General features: G+C 39.0%; 1 protein-coding gene across 7 annotated transcripts in view; it reads left to right on the plus strand.

Annotated features, from left to right (window-relative positions):
* Btrc (beta-transducin repeat containing E3 ubiquitin protein ligase) overlaps positions 1 to 19760 on the plus strand; it is a 162599-nt gene that overhangs the window by 89471 nt on the left and 53368 nt on the right. For all 7 annotated transcript variants that reach the window (XM_055630137.1, XM_055630136.1, XM_055630132.1 and 4 more), the window contains one exon: positions 11500 to 11589. In XM_055630137.1, the coding sequence (XP_055486112.1) occupies positions 11500 to 11589 (90 nt within the window). The remainder of the gene's footprint in view (positions 1 to 11499; positions 11590 to 19760) is intronic.

The raw sequence follows: 19760 nt of genomic DNA on the forward strand, positions 1-19760 counted from the left end.
AGTTTCCTGATGAAGCAAATGGAGGTGTGAAGAGGTTAGATCTGGCCAGCGCTAGTGATTGATTTGGAATTCGGGCCTTACTGTTTCCAGAGAATTTCTACTTCTGCCTCAGGGTCCGGTTTTCATAGTTTTCACCTAAAGGGAGGGGACCAAACACAATTATTTTTTATTTATCATATGTTAACTCATTTTGGATAGTCACTTTTCATTTTTTTTAAATAAAATAATTGTTTTAAATAGAATTGAGCCCATATAGGAAGCTTTCAAAACAAATTGATGTCAAGACAGTTAATTTTAATTATTTGGAGATAGGCACCAGATCTGTTCTGTTCGAGAAATCAATAAAACAATATTGAGTAAGGTAAAGTTGGAGATGGAAAAACTCTGTCCACTACACTGAAGCAGCTGTCAAAAAACCATCATGCAACAAAAAGTTTTGGCAACTTTATTTAAGCTAACAAACGAATTTTCACTCTGCAAAGTTATAAATTAATTTTAATAGGCTGATCCAGATGGTCCATTTGGAAAATGGATAGGCTGATCTGTTGAAAATTAAACTAAATTTATCTCTCTCATACTTCAAACTGAAGCAAGAGAGAGAATCGTGCCTATTAAGTCCAGCACATACAGATGGACCAGCAGGTCACACATGGGACTAATCTGATTCATTTTAAAAATAAATGCATACATTATTGAATCATTTTCTGCTTGCAAGATCTGTTGTTTGCAGTTCTTGAAAGAGATTTAACATTTTTTCCTCATTGCTGTTTTAGCAGGTTCTTTTTACTCTCTCCACTTTAATTTAATGCCCCCCCCCATTTTTTTCCAGAATGATTTCTCTAATATCTGTCATTCAGTGTTGAGATCCAAGCTCTGGAGATTAATTAGGTCATGAGGCTTCCCCCTCCCTTTTTTGTAGAGGGTTTTTATCTCCGTTCTCTTTGTGAAGAGCATGAACTGTGTTCTTGGAGAGAGAGAGAGAGAGATGGCCTTTAGTGTTAGGGAGCAGGGGAGCCTCCTGGGGCCTCAGAGCCTTTAGCTTCTGGGCGTTTCAACAGCCCCATGAATGCAGATTTGTAAATTTATTGCAGTGCCATCTGGTTTTTTGCTCGAACCAGATTACTGTTGGCTTGTGTCTGTCTATTGTGGTGGTCACTCCCTAGGAGCTTGCCCTCTCAATCTTGGGAAAGAGTGATGAATAGAAGGGGTCAATAGAATCGGGTCACAGGGCAGCTGTCCAGGACTGCCCTGAACTTGATTACCCCACTTCTGACTTTTTGTTTAAGGTAGTACATAATACACAAGCTGTTTAAACTCCTCTTTTTCTCCATTGCATGTGACAATAAGGAAATGCCATTTGCTATTTTGTTTGTCTATTGTCACAATCTATAGACAAAAAGATGTCAAGGCCAGCCTAAAGTGAGTGTTGCTTTGTGGGGCTATTCTCTTAAGCTGAAATTCATTTGCACACATTTCTAATTCATTTCAGGAATCTCCTACCCTTAAATATCCAAAAATTGACTTGTACTCTAAAAACCTAATATTGTTATAACTAAACCTTATAGTTTATGTAGATTATTTTCAGGGAAAGGCTTGCCATTATTGATGGGACATGGCTGCTAATGTTTTAATATTGCAGTAGCTGAAAGAAGGATTATCACTATAATTCTTAGAGACATGAAAAGAATAATGGACTATTATAAATAACTTTATGCCAAAATTGACTAGATAAAATGGGTAGATTCTTTGAAAAAACAACCTACAAAACTAACACAAGGTAAAAGACAGTTATTTCTATTAAATATGATATTGTAATTATCAAAATGTTCATATGGTTTCACTGGAGATTTAAAAAAAATTTAAAACAAAAATGAAAACAATTTTGTACTACAACCTTCCCTTTTCAGAACAAAAAAAGAAAGACTACTTTTTGGCTTGGGCTATAATACTACCATAATACCACTTCCAAAACTTGATAGAGAAATTAACAAAAACCGGTGAAAAAGTTAAGAGATAGAGCTCTTTTTGTCATCAATTGGCATTAAGTATGAACTTTAAAAAAAAAAAAAAATAGGACATAGATACAGTTTTTTTCCTGCTTTTACTCCTAAACTGTGAAGCTATGGAAAACATAGCCACCATTTTATAGTTTTTATACCGTGTGTGATGGGAGGGCAAAAGTCCCAGAAAGGTGGAAGTGCTCTTTACTTTTTGAAAGTGTAGTACTACAATATGCAACACTTCTTTGCTCCCATTGGCGCTAATAGGATCTGTCAGCACTCCCTTTCTCTCTAATTGAGTAAATTGCGGCTGCTGCCTAATTCTTCTCTCATTCTCCACCCCCTTTGTGTGTGTGTCCACTTACCATCCCGAGGACGTGGGCAGTGATAAATAAAGCATTGAGTGGAGCTCTCTCAACTCTTTGAAAGCAGCGTGATGCCAGCCCTCTAGTTATATTTCTTTAAGTGTTTACATTTTCCTGTATTCTTTCTCTTGTGTAGCTGGAACCCTGGGGATGCAAAGCCATGAGAGAGGCCAAGAAGCTAACAAAGTAGCTGTCTCCCTTGTTAGCTTGTTCCTTTATTCTTTAAAAACAAGATAAAAACCATCTGGCTTAGGGCATTACATTTTCCTCCCCTGTGCACCTCTATAGAGAGGGACTTCACCTGCAGTGAGGGTTTACATTGATTAGGGAGGGAGCAGTAATTCACGCTTCCATCCTCTTCAAGGATACTTTGCAGTCTTTAAAGGTGCTGACCCACTGAGTTAAACTGTCAAGGGAGGATAAAAAAGTATCCTCATCCCAGGAGGTAACAGCTGCCAGGTTTTCAACACCTTGCACGCTGCTGGAAAAAATGTCACAATTGTCAGCCGGAAGAAAAATGAGTCTGTTGTCATCTTCTGTTAATGCCTGGGCCTTACAAAAGGAACTACATAAGTCTTTTGGAAGGAATAACTGTTTTCCTTGCCTGAGATTTTCTTCTCCTGATAAAAATCTCTCCAGTATTGTAAATATCACCATGGAGGACCAACAATGGAAGCGTGGATGGCCTTGGCCCCTTTCTACAGGTAGGAGAAAGAAGATGCCCATCACAGGCATAGAAGATGACATCAGAGCGCGTATCGACCAAACAGCAACGACAGCTCATGAGCAGCAAGCTGAGAAAAGACAGCAGCCCTCTCTGCTCTATGTTGCTTTTTCAGAGGTCACTTCTCCCTAAAAGCAGCTCAGCAGAATTCAGTTCCAGTATTTGTGTATGATGCCATTCTCTTCTTTCTGATTTGATTGATGAAGGGAAAAGGTTTAATGAAGTCCCTTCTATCAGGCAGGCAGCTTTTTCTTCTGTTTGTTTTAGGTTAGTCATTTTAATTGTATTGAGTAATTAGAAGGTGCACACAGCCAAGGGAGCTTTGTTCTGATAATTGCTCAAGAAAACACATTCCCTATCTGCCGTTGCTTTGTGTTAAGACACTTCCCCCTCTAGTGGCAATAGTAAGCACTTAGGCTTGGCAGTAGGCAAGGTGTAATTGCAACATGACAAACTATGCTTAAGGGACTATCTTGTAAATACTTTAGGGTTCAGCATTATTTCATGATATACATGTGAGTTACCCTTTGAAACTTCCTACCTCCTCTTTCTTCTTCCTATGGTGCTTTGGGCTTTGGATGAAAAAAACAAAATAAAACAAAACAAAATACTGCCTGGGATGCTTATTTAAAAAAAAAAAAATCCACAGTGCATTCTGGGTAATGTTTTGCAGCTTGACTTAATTTTAGTCATCTGTTTTAATTACCTACTTATAAAAATGCTTTTGCATTTGTAGACATTATTTAATACTTTGGAAGAAGCACCTCATTTGAAATAAATAAATAAATAATACATATTTTAAATCGTCTATGTAAAAGATCTTAAAGGTAATTAATGTAGGTCTCTTAAGTAAGACAAAAGTGATCTTTCTGAATCTGATGAAGTGATTTGTTTATATAACTTCACACTTCTGCTGAATTCTTCAGAGCCTAATAACATTTTTTTTGGGGGGGGGGAGAAACACACACACAAAACATAGTTGGGAATTTGTGCCTAGCTAGAAAAGCCCTACTTCAAAAAGAAGCAATTTAATAACCAGCTTTCTTAAAATTACTTCGAGGAAAGAAGATTGTATGGGGGTTAGTACTTTGTTTTATTTTTACTTCAGTGTAATCATTCTTTGATAAATTGTGTAATCACTGACTTAGTAGAAAACATATTATTGAACTCCTGGGTTGTAATGACCATAAAAAGTATATTTTCATATGGAGAGTTGAGATACTGTGAATAAATTATAAAGGAAATAGCTTATATGCTGGTCAAAGTCCATATGGACTCAATTCATTTTGTGTTCTATGTTTAATCTGGATGCACCATTTTAAAAAAGAAAAAAAGAAGGGACGTGGATAAAAAGCCTGTTGTGCCCAGCTGTACAACACACATTCTAAAAAAATAAAAATCTGTTTTTAGAACATCATAGGAGGAAATCAGAGTAGTGGTTCTCCACCTGTGGGTAGCAATCCCTTTGGGGGTCAAACAACTCTTTCACGGGGCTTGCAAATCAGATATCCTGCATATCAAATATTTACATTATAGTTCATAATGCTAGCAAAGTTACAGTTATGAAATAGCAACAAAAATAATTTTATGGTTGGGGAAACATCACAACATGAGTTGTATTAAAGGGTCACAGCAATAGGAAGGTTGAGAACCACTGAGTTAGAGTTTGTGTCTGGAGTGGGATTCAGCAGCATGTGGGTGGCATTTAGAAGGCCCAGTGCTAGCTTTCCTGGAATTGTTCTGCGGTGTGATTTTTGTAGCCCATATTCCTGCCTAGGACATGATTTGATGCTACTATATATCTAAGAAGGTTCTTGTTCCCCCACCACAACCCCAGTCACTAAGCATTTTCATTACACTTTATCTTGTTTTGCTATAGGGCTGTTGAACAGATTTCTTAAACAGCCCTTTGCAAGGTTAAAAGAATGCAGCCTGGTAACAAGTTTGTGTCATTTTAAATATATACCTTCTAGTAAATAAGGAGAGACCTGGCAATCAATCCCTTTTAGTGTGTTATATGTTTCACCTGACAACTAAACCTTCTATTGATTAGCCATTACTTTGTTAGATAATCCTATGTCATTGAATCCATTGTAAAAAATTAAACTCTTTAAAATGTTTTACCCTAGCAGCAGTGTGAAAATTGAAAACTTGTTCAGAATTACAGCCTGCTTTCACAAAGAAGGTAGTTTTCAGCCAGGCATCTTACTGGTTTATGCTTATGTTCTTTATATGCAATATAAAAACGTATTAAAGTACTCCAACGCAAAACTCTCTGCCTCTGCTTCAGCAATGAAGCTACCTTTTCATATGTTGCATGGGGACAGAGCCTAGCTTGCCTGCAGCCATTATATTCACTAGTTTGATTTCAAGGTGGAAGAAGGAATTGTAAAGAAGTAAAGAATTGTTTGAGGCTTTTTACTACAGAGTGGTCAAAAGACTAAGAAATTTTAGTTACTTGTTTATGCTGTTTTATTTGAAGATAAGCAAAGTCATGTACCCATTTTGCAGATGAACTGTCAAAAAACAAGGTCTATATCCCTAACAATTCTCTACTATGGGCACTCAGTGCTGGAGTAGGCTTTCTGACTCTATCTAATGTTCTTCTGAGCATGTTAAAACTCATCCATGGAGAGGAGAGTCTGAATTAAATAAATGACTCTAGTCCTCATAAATTTCTTTGTTTTGTTCTTTGAGACAAGGAACTGGCTGACCTTGAATTTACCGTGATGCTTAGGCTCACCTTGAACTTGAAACAACCTTCTCTGTCTTAGCCATTGAATTCTGGCATTACAGGGATGAGCCACAATCCTCAGTTCCCTCCATAACTTTCACATATCTACATTTATTTTGTCTGTACATGGGCGTGTGCACCTGTAACAGTCAACAGTATAGCACACATGTAGAGGTCATAGGATAACCTGTAGTCAGTTCTCTCCTCTGACCATTTGAACTAGAAGTCAGGTGGTTAGGCTTGGTGGCAAGCACTTTACCCACCAACCCATCTTTCTGGCCTCCCTCCCAAACTTTGTTACGCTCCCTGCCTTTTGACATGTGTTCGGCCATTAAGCTACATACTAGTACTCATAATTTTATTTTTATAAATAAGTACCTTCATTTCTTCTTTCTTAATTGTGTTTAGTCTTGTTCTTGCTTTATTTTAATGACTTTCATCTCCAAAGGATGTTGAATTGATGTGATAAGAACATCTTTCCCTTGTTCTCAGTTTTAGGGGGACAGTGTTAAACCCTTGATAATCTTTGATTATCAAGCATGCTGCTAGTTAGGTTTTTCTAAATATCCATTATGAAGTTCAAGAACTCACCTTTAGTTCCCAGGTGTCTGGCTTCTTCTTTAAACTGTTAATAGGTGTTTAATTTGGTTAAAGATTTTTTTTAAATGTATGTGCGTATGTGTATTTGTGGAAGTTTGTGCATAAGAGTACAGGTGCTGTTGGAGAGCAGAGACATTGGATCCCTAGGAACTGCACTTACAGACAGTTGTGAGCCTCCTGTTGTAGGAACTGGGACCTGAAGTCAGATTCTCTTCAAGAGCAGTGTTAATACTTGAATTGTCTGCTGGGTGGAGGCAGAGGCAAGGCACTGTGAATTAGAGATTAGTCTGGTCTACAAAGATGGTCTAGGATAGCCAGACTATACATAGAAACCCTGTCTGGGGATGGGGAAATGGATTTTTCTCTTGCCGGCTGTGGTGGCTCAGGTAAGTGGCTCTCTTGAGTTCAAGGCCTGCCTGGCTAGTCAGAGCTATACAGAGAAACTCTATATGGGGGAGAAAAAAAAGGTTGATGTGGTGGGACTTTTCTCTCAGCCTGGCAGTGGTGCCACACGCCTTTAATCCCAGCAATCAGGAAGGCAGAGGCAGGTGGCTCTGTGAGTTAGAGGCCAGCCTGGCCTATAGAGTGAGTTCTAGGACAGCCAAGGCTACACAGAGAAACCCCATCTCAAAACAAAACAAAAATAAGTAGAGCTGTTTGGATTATGTAATTTTGGACAGTTTATATCTTGTGCCCTATTTATGCAACAGGTAATGTTTCTTGACTTGTGTTTGCTTTGGTTTTAGCTAGTTTTTAATATTTATTTTGTTTATATAGTTATGTGAACATGGCTGTGTCTAGGGCTTTACGCTGTGCCTGCAGAGGTCTGAAGAGGACATTGGATCCCGTGGAGCTGGAGTTACAGGCAGTGTGAGCTACATGATTTGGGCGCTCAGAACCCAACATGGGCCCTCTCATGTATAATATGCTTTTAACCACTGAACCATTTTTCCAGTCTCCTAGTTTTGTTTTTTCAAGACAGAATCTCAAGCACTAAACTTTTGATCTTTATGTCTCTGCCTGAATTACTGGCTCATGCTCACATTTGTTTTGAACCAGCACCTCATTGTGTATCCCAGGCTGACTTCAAAGACAATCCTCCTGCCTCCTACCTTCTCTCCTTCCCTTCCTTCCTTTTTCCTTTCTTTCTTTTCCTCCCTCCCTCCCTTCCTCCCTCCCTCCCTTCCTTCCTTTCCTTCCTTCCTTCTTCCTTCTTTTAGAAAAAGTCTCACTTTGTAGACTGTGCTACCTAGAATATTGTTCTAGGACTGTGTAGTCAGGGCTTATTGCCTCAGCCTTTCTTTGTGTTTGTTTGTTTGTTTTGTTTTTTTGGTTTTTTCAAGACAGGGTTTCTCTGTGTAGCCTTTGCTGTCCTGGACTTGCTTTGTGGACCAGGTTCATCTCGAACTCACAGAGCTCTACTTGCCTCTGCCTCCTTGGGTGCTAGGATTACAGGCTTGAGCCACCAAGCCTGTAAAATTAAGTAGGTCATTTTTATATTCCACTTTCTTTTTTTTTTTTTAAGATTTATTTATTATTTATACAACATTCTGCCTGCACATAAGATCTTACTATAGATGGTTATGAGCCATCATGTGGTTGCTGGGAATTGATCTCAGGACCTTTGGAAGAACAGTGAGTGTTCTTAACCTCTGAGCCATCTCTCCAGCATGCTATATTCCACTTTCTTGACTGCTTTATATGTGTGGTGATTTTTATAGTATGTAGTGTAAATGATTGTAGAAACTGAATTCTGCCTCCTGATTAAAATACCAGCAACTCAGTGTGACTTTTTTGGAGCCTTGGCCTTACCTCTGAAAATGATGGGTGTCTTTCCGTTTTAGCAATATACCTAAAGCAAATCCCTTAAACCTAGAACACTTTGTTCATCTCAACTCCTGATCATCTCTGTGTCTGAGATCCTTTTTACATTCCTCTACATCCCTCCGATGAGGTAGGAATAAAACTCCAAATTCTTACCTGTTACTTATGGCACAGGCTGGAGTCTTGGCTCAGATCCCTCAGCCTTCCAGCTGTTCTTTCCATTGGAATTCTCAGTCTCCCTTAATGTATGTCATTTGGGGCTTACACATGGATTTGAGGAGAATTGAAATGTATTTTCTGAGCCCTTCCTTTCCCAGTGGTTCGCTCCTCTGTGGGTTTTCTCTTCTCATTTGCTAGCCACTGTGGCAGTTCTGAACTCTGTTGTTTGATGGTTCAACCCAGTCAATGGTGGCTTCTTAGTGTTGTGTCCACCTTCACCTGGCACTGAGTGGGCTGTTGCCCGTTTCCAGGGGAGATACAAACATTTCACACAATGACTGCTTTTCACCTCCACCCGATTTGCCAATCTTCATTGCCTCACATAGCTTCAAAAATATTTTCCTTTACTTAAGCTATCCAAAGGAGGGTTAATTTGTTGTAACATTTCTGCCATTATTGTAATCAGAATTCCTTTGTTGTGTTTCCTTCCTGCATGCCCCTCTTTCATATGGTCTACGTACCCTATCCTATGGACCACCAGCCATTTCCTGGAAGAACCAAAATTCTTTGCCTTAACGTTTTAGTTTATTAATTCATGTATATTTTTAAAACATTTTATAAGAATAATTTTAATGGGGACCAGAGAATTATTTCAGGGATTAAGATCACCTAATGCTCTTGGAGAGGACCTAGGTTCAGTTCCCAGCATCCACGGGGAGATTTACAGCTGTCCAAAACTCCTGTTCCAGGGGTTCAGCTATATTCTTCTAGTTTCTTCAGGCATCAGGCACATATACACATGCATTACATAGGTATACATGCCGGCAAACCACTCATACACATAAAATATTTTAAGTACTTTTCACATATGTTGAAATAATTTCAATTTAAATGACAATAAAACAAAACCTTTCAACATGCTCTCTGACCTCAGAGACAGACAGACAGACAGACACACACACACACACACACACACACACACACACAAATAAATTAAGCTTTAAAAAAAAATTTGCCTTCCAGACAGTCTTGATGTAGCCAGCCAGGTTGGCCTCAGGGCATTACTGTCCTGAATCAGCTGCTGATGTGCTGGGTTTGTAGGTGTATCCACCAAGCTAGCGTGCCCGAGTGTTGTGGTGTGGTTCTGGGGATTGACGCTTGAGCTTAGTGCATGCCAGGCCAGTGTGTGGTCCACTGCTGAGTTACAGCCGCAGCCTTTCTTGGTTTTGGTGAATGTTCTTGGAGATGTGTTAGAGGGAAGCGGAGTAAAGGAAGGGCTTGTCTGTTTGTTTTTAGATCTTTGTAACTTAAGTAAATCTGAAACTTATCATAATTCATGAAATAAGGCTTTTAAAATTCATGTAAAGTGATTGTGGCTTAATTGTTGTCACCTTAATTCCAATACAAGTATTTATGTTGGTTCTCAAAAAGACCATTCCCAGGCCAGCAGTGTCAGCAGGTCCTCCTGGTGATTCTGCTGCATTCACAAGTGAGAGCATGGTCTACAGATTCTATACTAGCCACAGCAACTGTGGATTGCAAGTACCATCAGGAGGCTGGAGCAGGAAGGATTGCTGCAAGCTTGAGCACAGCCAGGACTCTATCGTGAGATTCTGTCTCAAGGGTGGGGAGGTGGCTAACTGGGGGCTGGAGAAAGCTTAGAGGTTAAGAGCACTGACTGATTTTGGAGAGGGCCTAAATTTGATTCCTGGCACCCAGGTCAGACAGCTCACAACTACGAGCATTTTTAGCTCCAGAGAAATCTGACAAATCTAGCCTTTGTGAGCACCAGTACAGGTGGACACAATCAAACACAAGTACATATACACAATTAAAGATAAAGTAAATCTCTTTTGAAAAGAGAATGCCTTTTTAAAGAAGGCTTTGCAATGGCATGCACCTGTAATTCCAGCTCTCAGGGAGGCTAGACTGGTATAGAGTGAGTTCCAGGGCAGCCAGGGCTACTAAGAGAAACCCTATCTCGAAAAACAAGAAGAAAAAAACCTAAAACAACAATAAAAGGCTAAAGAGTAAATTTATTTTTCTCATCTATATTGGCCAGTTATTAATGCCTCTCTGGAGCTGGAGAAATCCTTAGTGTTTAAGAACACTGCTGCTCTTCCATCTAGAAGAGTGCTCACAGAGTGCTACATAATGAACTCCAGTCCAAGGGGCATCTGATGCCCTCTTCTGGTCTCTGTGAGCATTGCACTCATGGTACACATACATACAAACAAAACACTCAAACACATAAAATAATTCTATTTTAGTCCTTAAAATATAATGCATTTAGTCATGCACGGGTTGTGCATATCTTTAATCTCAGCAGGATACAAAGGCAGGTTGGATCTCTGAGTTACAGGACAGCCAGGGCTACACAGAGATACCCTGTCTGGGGGGGGGGGGGGGCAGTGAAAAAAAATTTTTTTTCTCGAAGCACCCACATCAGCTCACAGCTGTCTGTAACTTCAGGATCTGACACCCTCTCATAGACTTGCATGCAGACAAACCACCAATGCACTTAAAATAAATAAATCAATTTAAAAAAATATTGTCACCATAAAGGAAGTCTGTAGTAAAGCCAATATTGTATCCATTTCCTAGAGTTCTCTTTTTTATTTTCTTCTAATTAGGCTCCCAGCTATACTTTAGACCTTCTCTTTCTTTCATTCTCTTTACTGTTGTTGTTGTGGTTGAAAACAAGGTTTTTAAGACACAGTACCACTGTGTTGCCCAGGCTAGTTTCAGAGTTATAATCTTTCCACTTTGCCCTCTACAGTGCTGGGACTATACCACATCTGTTTAAAGTTTGCATTTTAAAATATGTTGTATATCCAATGCTTTCCTGCCTCCCATTCCATACCATGAGTTCACTGCTCACATACTTGCTTGTGGGCACACAACTGGCTTTTATGGGCTCTGTCCGTTCCTCTTCCTTTCTACGTGGTCCCTCAGCAACTACAAATCTAAGATTTACAAGTAGCATTGTATGTTGATTTAGAGAAATAAAAGAGAGTTTGACACCTATGTATGTCAGTATTTCAGCATCTCTAAAAACAAATGATTTTTTTTTCTTGAAAATTGTCTCTACAGACTTACAACAGCTGTGCCAGGCTCTGCATAAACCAAGAGACAGTATGTCTAACAAGCACTGCTATGAAGACTGAGAATTGCGTGGCCAAAGTAAGTGACAGTGTTTACCAGTTAATATTATACCACATTGCAACAATGCTGCGTCTGTAGGAATCTTTACTCATTGGTGCTACTACAGATGATAATAAGATCAGTTGGAACAGTCTTTTTATTATCCAGTCGCAGTGATCAGTGAGATTTGTAACTTCCTCCTGGATTGTTTTTGTTGTTCATTTAGTTGGTTGGGTTGTTTGTTTGTTTATAAAGAGAATCAGTTTCTTGTGACATTTTGTCAGGCATGGTGGCACATGCCTTTATGCCCAAGCAATTGGGAAGCAAAGGCTAGCCTGGTCTACAGAGGAAGTTATAGGACAGCCAGGGCTATATAGAGAAACCCTGTCTCTAAAAACCAAAGCAAAACTCAAGAGAAATGTCACTTATGGTGATTTTAACTGGAAAAGTATTTTTACTTTGTCCACATAGGCTGTCTCTCATGTATATATGTGTGTTGTATCTCTAGATTCAGAAATAATATTTAAAATTAGAATTCTTCAGAGCTGGAAAGATAGCTGAAGAGCACTGGCTCATCTTGTACAAGGTCGAGGTTGAGTCTCCAGCAGCCATGCGATGGCTCACAACCTCCTGTAACCAGTGTCATCTGCTGGCCTCTGAGCGCTGCAAGCATGTGGCACATAGACATACCTACAGGCAAAGCACCCGCACTTAGAAAATAATTTTTAAAAAGAAAGAAAATTATCTAGCGATCATAAATTTTTTCTTTCAATTTTTTTTGATTGATTTATAGGGAGCTTTTTTAAAATCAGCTTTACTGTCTCAAGGATAACATTCCTTTATGGGCTGTACTTCTTGATTTTTTTTTTTTTTTTTTTTTTTTTTTTTTTTTTTTTTTTTTTTTTTTTGGTAAAGGTGACCTATACCAGTTAGGATTTTATTGTTTTACAACTTTCAGCTTAATCTATTGTCTTTCATTTACTATTAGAAATAGGAATTTATATCATGTGGATTCCAGCTTATAGAATTCAAGAAGAGCTGTCTTACTTCTTTTGGGTTATTACAACAAAATATAAACAGTAGCTTATAAACAATAACTTATTTTTTATACTTCTAAATATAGGCATAGACTTTTTAACAAACCTACTTTATTTAGGGCTCTTAAACGATTCTACCTCCCTTCCACCACCACCCCACTCCCAAACACTGGATAGGAGAGAAAGAAGATGAGTAGGGACAGAAGCCGGAGTTCTCTTTGCTTCTCTTTTTGCTGGGTGGGGTGTAGGTATTTTTTGGGGAATGGTTTTCAGGAAATCCAGAGGTCCAGGTAACCAGCAAGTCAGCAAACAGCAAACGCAGCAACAGGATGAACCAGCAGCAAGCTGTCCTCCTCCAAGCATCTACCCCTTCTTTCTCTGGGCTGTCACATTTATACCCTCAAAGTCCTCAGAATTCAGCTAATTCTACCTGGTAAAGACCATGTTCCACACAAGACACTTAAAAGGCATGGACAAACTAAAATCCTCAACTTGAAATTACAACAAAAACATGTTAACATATCATAAAGTAAAAGGTCCACAACATCTAGAAGCTGGGGAGATGATTTTGATAATCAGTTCAAGTCTAGTTGAACGTTTGCTCTTCATGGAGCCTTGCTATAGGCTCAGGATGAAAGGGATGAGGCAAGATCTCTGGAATCTCCTACTAACCCATTCCCTTGTTTATTTATAGCTTAGGACTCTAATTCTGTTAATGAAGACTGTTCTCAGACATTAGGTGGTTAGGGAGGAACACAATCATTTAGGACATAGTAGCAATATAATTTTTATGCTGTTTCCTAAAACATATGGTAATATATGACTGTATTATTAGCGGAAAACATATTACATATAGCCATTGGAATTAAACATAAGAAATGTCAGATTCTATTTTAATTGTAGTTGCAAAAGGTAGTTTCATCAATTCTGTCACATCTTAATTTGCCAAAAAAAAAAAAAATGAGGATTAATATAAGTTACATTTAATTTTCAGTTACCTAGGAACAACTTGCAAGTGGCACTTGACCCTATTTTATATCTAGCATTGATGTATGGAGACAGAGGTGTAAAAGAAAGTGTTTTTTTTTTTTTTTGTTTTGTTTTGTTTGTTTTTTTTTGCACCTTTTTTGGACATGCTGCTCTCTTTCATCACAAGTGAGTTACTTCTGGCTAAACAAGGCAAAATCTTAGCATGAGCACCAATCCAAGGACAGGGCGTCAAATTAATGAGTTTCATTGAGAGCTAGCCAACTGAGCATCTGTTCCTTTTGTTTTTTTTTTTTGTTTTGTTTTGTTTTGTTTTGTTTTGTTTTGTTTTCTGTAGTCGATAAGCCAGTATTTCTAAACTCCTTAGTTGTGCTGCTGTGTGTCCGTGTAGTGTGTGGGGGTTTGTTTCTTTCTTTTTCCACCATCTACTTCCACAGTTAGAAATCTTCTGGCATCTGGCACAGTAGTGTAATTTCTTTCATGCTCTTGGGTGAGGAAATAAGTTTGCTCGTTGCTGCTCATCAGTCTGTTTCACTTGGTTACAGATGGTGACCTTCTCATCCTATTCCTGCTTGTTTTAACATTATTCTGACACCTATTTTCTTTCACTGTCCCCTTAACCACTCTAATTGAATAAGGATTTTTATAATTTCCAGTTGGAACACAACCAACTTCCTGGTTCTTTTTATTGGCCCACATCCTGTCTTCTACTTCATCGTCAAATAAAAATATGTAACTGAAAAAAATATTTACTGCACTAGCTTCCACTAGCATGACAACAGTGAGTTGTCCTTCCTTGTTGCTGAACGTGTTATATCTGTCTCATGATTTCACGTCTCTCCTGGCCTCATTTACTACTTGACCTTTGAAAGAAATGACTCAATTTTTGTGGACCTGTAGGCATTCTCTGTTTCGTTCTCTTCACCTTTAGTTCTTAACAGTGGTTTTATCTGCTGTGCTGTTGTGGCTATGATGGCTTCCTTTTAGAGCTTGGCACAAGTGCGCTCCAGTGTGGCCTGCGTGTCCAACTGTCTTTGTGCAAGAGCCACTGTGATACAGTGAAGCCAGCCCCCACCCCACTTTTTTTTTCCTTATAGTTCAGAGCAGCTGAATTCTAGTCAGAGTAATTTTGGTTTTGATGTAATTGTAGTCTTAAACCATTTTATTAAATATTATTTGTTTGCATTTTACAAACGACATTGGTCCTTCTCAAATGCAGGAATGACCCCTGTCATTTTGTATTTTGGGTGTCGCTCTTCTCTGCCAGTTAGTTCCTGAAGCATGAAGTGTCTAGTACATAGCTTGCATTTGGGTTGTTGGGGAGATTGTTTTTTTGGTGTCTCTGTCTGTCCCATGTAGCTCTGGTTACATGGCCTAGGCTGGCCTTGACCTCACAGAAATCCACCTGCCTCTACCTCCCAAGTGCTGAGCTTGGAAGGCATGCACCACCACACCCAGCTAGTTTCCCTTTTAAACCATCTCATCTGCTTACCACACTGGAGTTTATGATATTTGTTTGGAGATGATGGGCTCTATATTTATTGTAGCTTTAAATGAACAGTCATTACTGACTGTCAACTTAGTCTCTAAAATCCATAATCACATTGTACCTAATTGTCAACCTTCATTCTTTTTAATTATCAAAGAAAACCGAGAACATTAATTTTTATGTTATCTTTCTATTGACTTTATTGAAGTACTACAGAAAATTTTGGTTTTCCCTGATTTACCATTACTCTCCACACCCCTTCCATAAACATATACAGTTAAAATTGAGCTGTCCGGACACTTCTCTCTACCTTAGACAGGGGAAGCTCTGTCTTTGTTTGGAATAAGCCCATTTAGTGGTCTTGTGTACATTTTGTATTTTTGTTGTTTTCACTGTTTTTTACTTGAGACTAATAATCTGTTTGAAACTGAGACAAAAAAATGTAATGTTCCTTTCCACTCACTTCAGATTTTGATAGAAGACTTGTTTTATTTATTTCCAAAATTATATCCGCAGGAAACAAGCTGTTTAAATTCAGATTATGCTGAAGCAAAATGGTCCTGGTATGAGAAGCAACGTGCTGTTTTACGAGCACAGAGTCCCTTTTCTCATAACTGATTGATAGTAAATATTTTCCTGAAGAATTATTGCCATCCATGAACAGTGCAACTGTTTCACTTTTTTTCCATGCTACTTGCTGTACAAGCCATTGTCGGTAATTAAGATCTACAATTCACAATGCAGACGTTTGCACTTCCTCTGGGTCTGTGCTATTTATAAGGCATTTCAGCTGTTCAGAGTTTCTTCTGAGTTTTAAACTACATGTTAACAGGCTTCTTTAATATACTGCTCCACAAGTAGCAAATCATACGCCTGTTGTTCACACAAGCCTTTCTGAAAGCTCTGCAGTAGTGACCACAGCACGATGTAACTGTATCATCAACGCCACTGTGATTGGGAAAACTCATAAGTATAATGCTGTGTGAAGAAGCCAGGAATGAAATCCAGAATAACCTGTTTTTTTCTTTCACATTTAAATCATCCATGAATTTAATATGATAATGATTAGGTTTTAAGAACTACACAAGCAAGTGACTTATTGGCTAGAATCTGTGCATTTGTCAAATTAATGTGGAAATATATTTTCTCTAGTTGTGCATGTCTTTTTGTCTCAAAAGACTTGAGACAAAATGGATTAACACATTTGCTGTATAAGAGAAACCTTAAGTAGCACATACTGTTGATAAGGAAAGCGTCAACAGAGATGTTAGTCTGTGTTACAATTGGTCAGAATCAAATTGTTTTAAGTCCAAAAAAGAATTGATTTTAAAGAAGTCCAGACCCATCCAAGAATCTTCATGAATGATGCCCTAGACTCAGTAACTCTGCAGTCTTTTTGCTACAGGCACTCATTGTTAAACATACAAGAAAAAGAAACAAGAAACTGAAAACTGTCAACAAAATGTGTTTAAAACTTTGCCTAGAGAGGAGCTCAGCCTGGTTGATGTTTGCCTGGAGTCCAGCTGCATTGATTATACATACTGGCCACCAGCATCTTCCAGCAAAGTAGATCTGCGTAGAACAGGCATCAGCGATACTTCTTGATGGCTTCTGAGAAAGCCATTCCAAGACAGTTTGGTCAAAACCCAGAACTTTGTGCTGTGCTTTCGAACTCCAATGCTGGTGTCAACATTTCTTTCTCAGTGAACTCTCTATGAACAGTTTTTTAGACAGCGTGATTCAGCTGTTGGGAGCCACTGATCTATCTGGCTGAGGCACTTCAAGATGCTAGAAAGACCCTGTTCACATTTCTATCTAGCCAGGGAGCCAACAAGATTGAGTTTGTCTTTGTGGATTGATGTAGATCAGCGTGAGATGAGCCCAGCCAGCGTCTTTCTCCGTGAAAAAGGAAAGGTTATGGGGGAGAGGGGTGAAAGAAGGAAGTTCTTCATCAAGAATTGACTGCACTATTGCCTACTGATGCATGTCGGATCGCCTGCACAGAGAGATCACATGCCTTCTCCAAAAGTCAAACGATCAATTCGCCTCGTTTTGGCTCTGTACTTAATGCACAAACAGTGCGATCTGCGGGGCTGTAATTGCATTGTTAGGGCCAAGGAACAAGCCTGTGCCTTTTCAGCAGACAGCTGGCAGGGAGAGAGGCATGTTGTTAGGAAAGAGAGAGGCAAGGCAAATAAAATTACTGCTAACGCTCAGAGATCGGCAGGAGTCCTACTTGCCTAATCTTACCGGTGGGAGCAAGCGGCTGTTGTAATCCAATTATAGCAGCATAAGCAATTTGTTAGACACTCCGCATAATGTAACAATTTCCCAATAAACTCTGACTTGTAATAACGTCGGCAAGAGTCCGCATAAATCTGCCCGAATGGTGGGGGCTGGAGCATTCGGCTGGGGGCTTGTAATTGGCGCCATCAGCACGTTTTGCGGAGTGCAGTATGGTGCAGTCTTTTAGTGCAGGAATTTTAAGGAGAAAGGCACGGCACATGTTTCTTAGAAAAAGAAAAGTGGCCATTAAAGGGGATCCGCAAGAAGGGCACACTCTTGCCTTCACTTTACCTAGGAATCTCAGTGTAGAAAGGAAACAGGAAGCCATGTTTCCTTCTAGTTTTAAAGAGGCAAGATGAGGGAAAGTGTATGGATTAGTTAAATTCCTTTATTTAAAAGGCATCAGTTTCTATTATTTATACCCTCTTTCTCCAGCTCCCTAAAAATGCTATTTGGGTAGCATTAACAAAATGTTCCTAGCTAGGTAAGCCTAGAAATGCTAAATTTAAATCTATTGTCTTTGGAAGTTTAGCGTTTTCTTTATAACATGAGCATATTATATATATGCTTATGCGGTGTGTTTGTGCCCAGGAGGTCCTTCAATGTTGTCTCACCGAATAACAAGCCTTTCTGTAGAGTTCTGTCTTCTGACGTAATGAATCATTGCTTACTAAAAGGGCTTAAGCCCAGCCTGTTTGCTTGGCTTTCTACACGAGACTGCCCCACATGGTATTGAATTCTAAGATGCATTGTGAATATATGGTATTCGGATCACCAATTAAGTTTCTTGATTAAAAGTATCATGCTACTTAAAATATACCTTTATGGTTCTTAACAGAAGTAGCCCTGGTTCCCAGGTAATAGTATTTCTGTTTTATAAAAATATTATAGAGCATATTTAGGCTACACTTACTTACTGGTTGGTTATGTAGTCACAGACTGAGATTTTTATTTATACAAGATAAGGGAGATGAATGCGTTACAGATGTCAGTTAATTGATGCATTTTCATGCCTCTGAGTGTATTAAATGTTCCCTACTTTCTTATGCCAACCTATCCCTTCATTTCTACATGATTTGTGTTAAAACTGCACTTTCAAAATAGGCCTAGGATTCTCCAGAATACCCTGTTGCTGTGGGTATTATCACAATAAATATTTACTTTCTGTATAAACGTTTCCTTCTATTGAAGCAAATGCTGCCTTGTTTGACTGGAGCTGCATCAATAAACTGCAGTGCCTCTAATAAAGCCACTCAGTGTCTGGGTTTAACTAATGGCTGATTTTCATGACTTTGACAGTGAGCTGTGTGCGTTATTTTCTCCTGATATTGTAAAAATAATGAGAGCAAATTAGAACAATCAGTTTACACAGATAGCTCCTGATTGGAGGCGATGGGCAATATGGCAGCAGGTAATCCATCTTCAGGCTCCTGTCACATTAACTTCAGCAGTGTGAAAAGATCAGGTGGGCTAAGCAGGGCTCCTGCCCAATCGGAACACCGAAATTAATGAGAAGAGCATTGTTCTGTGATCAACCTTTTAATTAGCAAGACCAGAAACAGAGGGTGCGATGAAGACACCCTCAGCTGCACAGTGCCAGGCACAGTTTCTGAAGACAGGAAGAAGGCTGTGGTTGCTGCCGCTGTCCTACTGTGTCCAGGCATTGTGATTCCTCTCCAGAGCTCATTTTCAGGATTTCAGAACTGCCCCCTCCTTTCCAGAGAAGTGCCACACGTGCAGTCAATGTGTTAATAACCTGTGGACTCTAACTCCAACAGGCGCATTTCATTTAGGGGTTTGATCGCGAGTACTTTCTTTGATGCCATATTCTGGGTTTTACTTTTTGATTAAAGCAGAACAACCAAACAAACACAATGAGTAATCATAAGAATTAAATTGTGTGAAGGTCTGCCCTGTCAGCCCCGCTTCCTCATCCCTTCCTTGTGGATTTTTCTCCTGCAAGTAACACAAGGGCTTTATGGTTTGGAGTAGTCTGTCACTTTGAGTTATTTAAAAGAGGAGCAAACTCCAGGCAGTAAGCCGTGGCATATTGAAATTGGGTTGCTTTCCCGGTTCTGTTTATTAGGGAATTTGTTGTTTTGTTTGTATATTTCTTCTGCCATTGGTTTCTCAAATTTGGCAGTGTGTTATTTCAATTTATATAATTGAGAGTTGAATATCAATCAAGTGTGATGTTTATGGAAGGAAGAAGTGGATTAAAAAAAAAAATCTATGAACCTAAAGGCTGATTCATTTATTTAAAGCTTAGTTATACTAACACATCCTTTTTTTTTTTTTTCTTTTTTTGAGACAGGGTTTCTCTGTGTAATCTTGGATGTCCTTGTCTCAATTTGTAGACCAGGCTGGACTTGAACTCATAGAGATCTACCTACTGCTGCCTCCCTGAGGGC

The sequence above is a fragment of the Psammomys obesus genome, unplaced genomic scaffold (assembly GCF_907164565.1).
Source record: "Psammomys obesus unplaced genomic scaffold, mPsaObe1.curated_primary_1811, whole genome shotgun sequence".
Classification (NCBI taxonomy): Eukaryota; Metazoa; Chordata; class Mammalia; order Rodentia; family Muridae; genus Psammomys; species Psammomys obesus.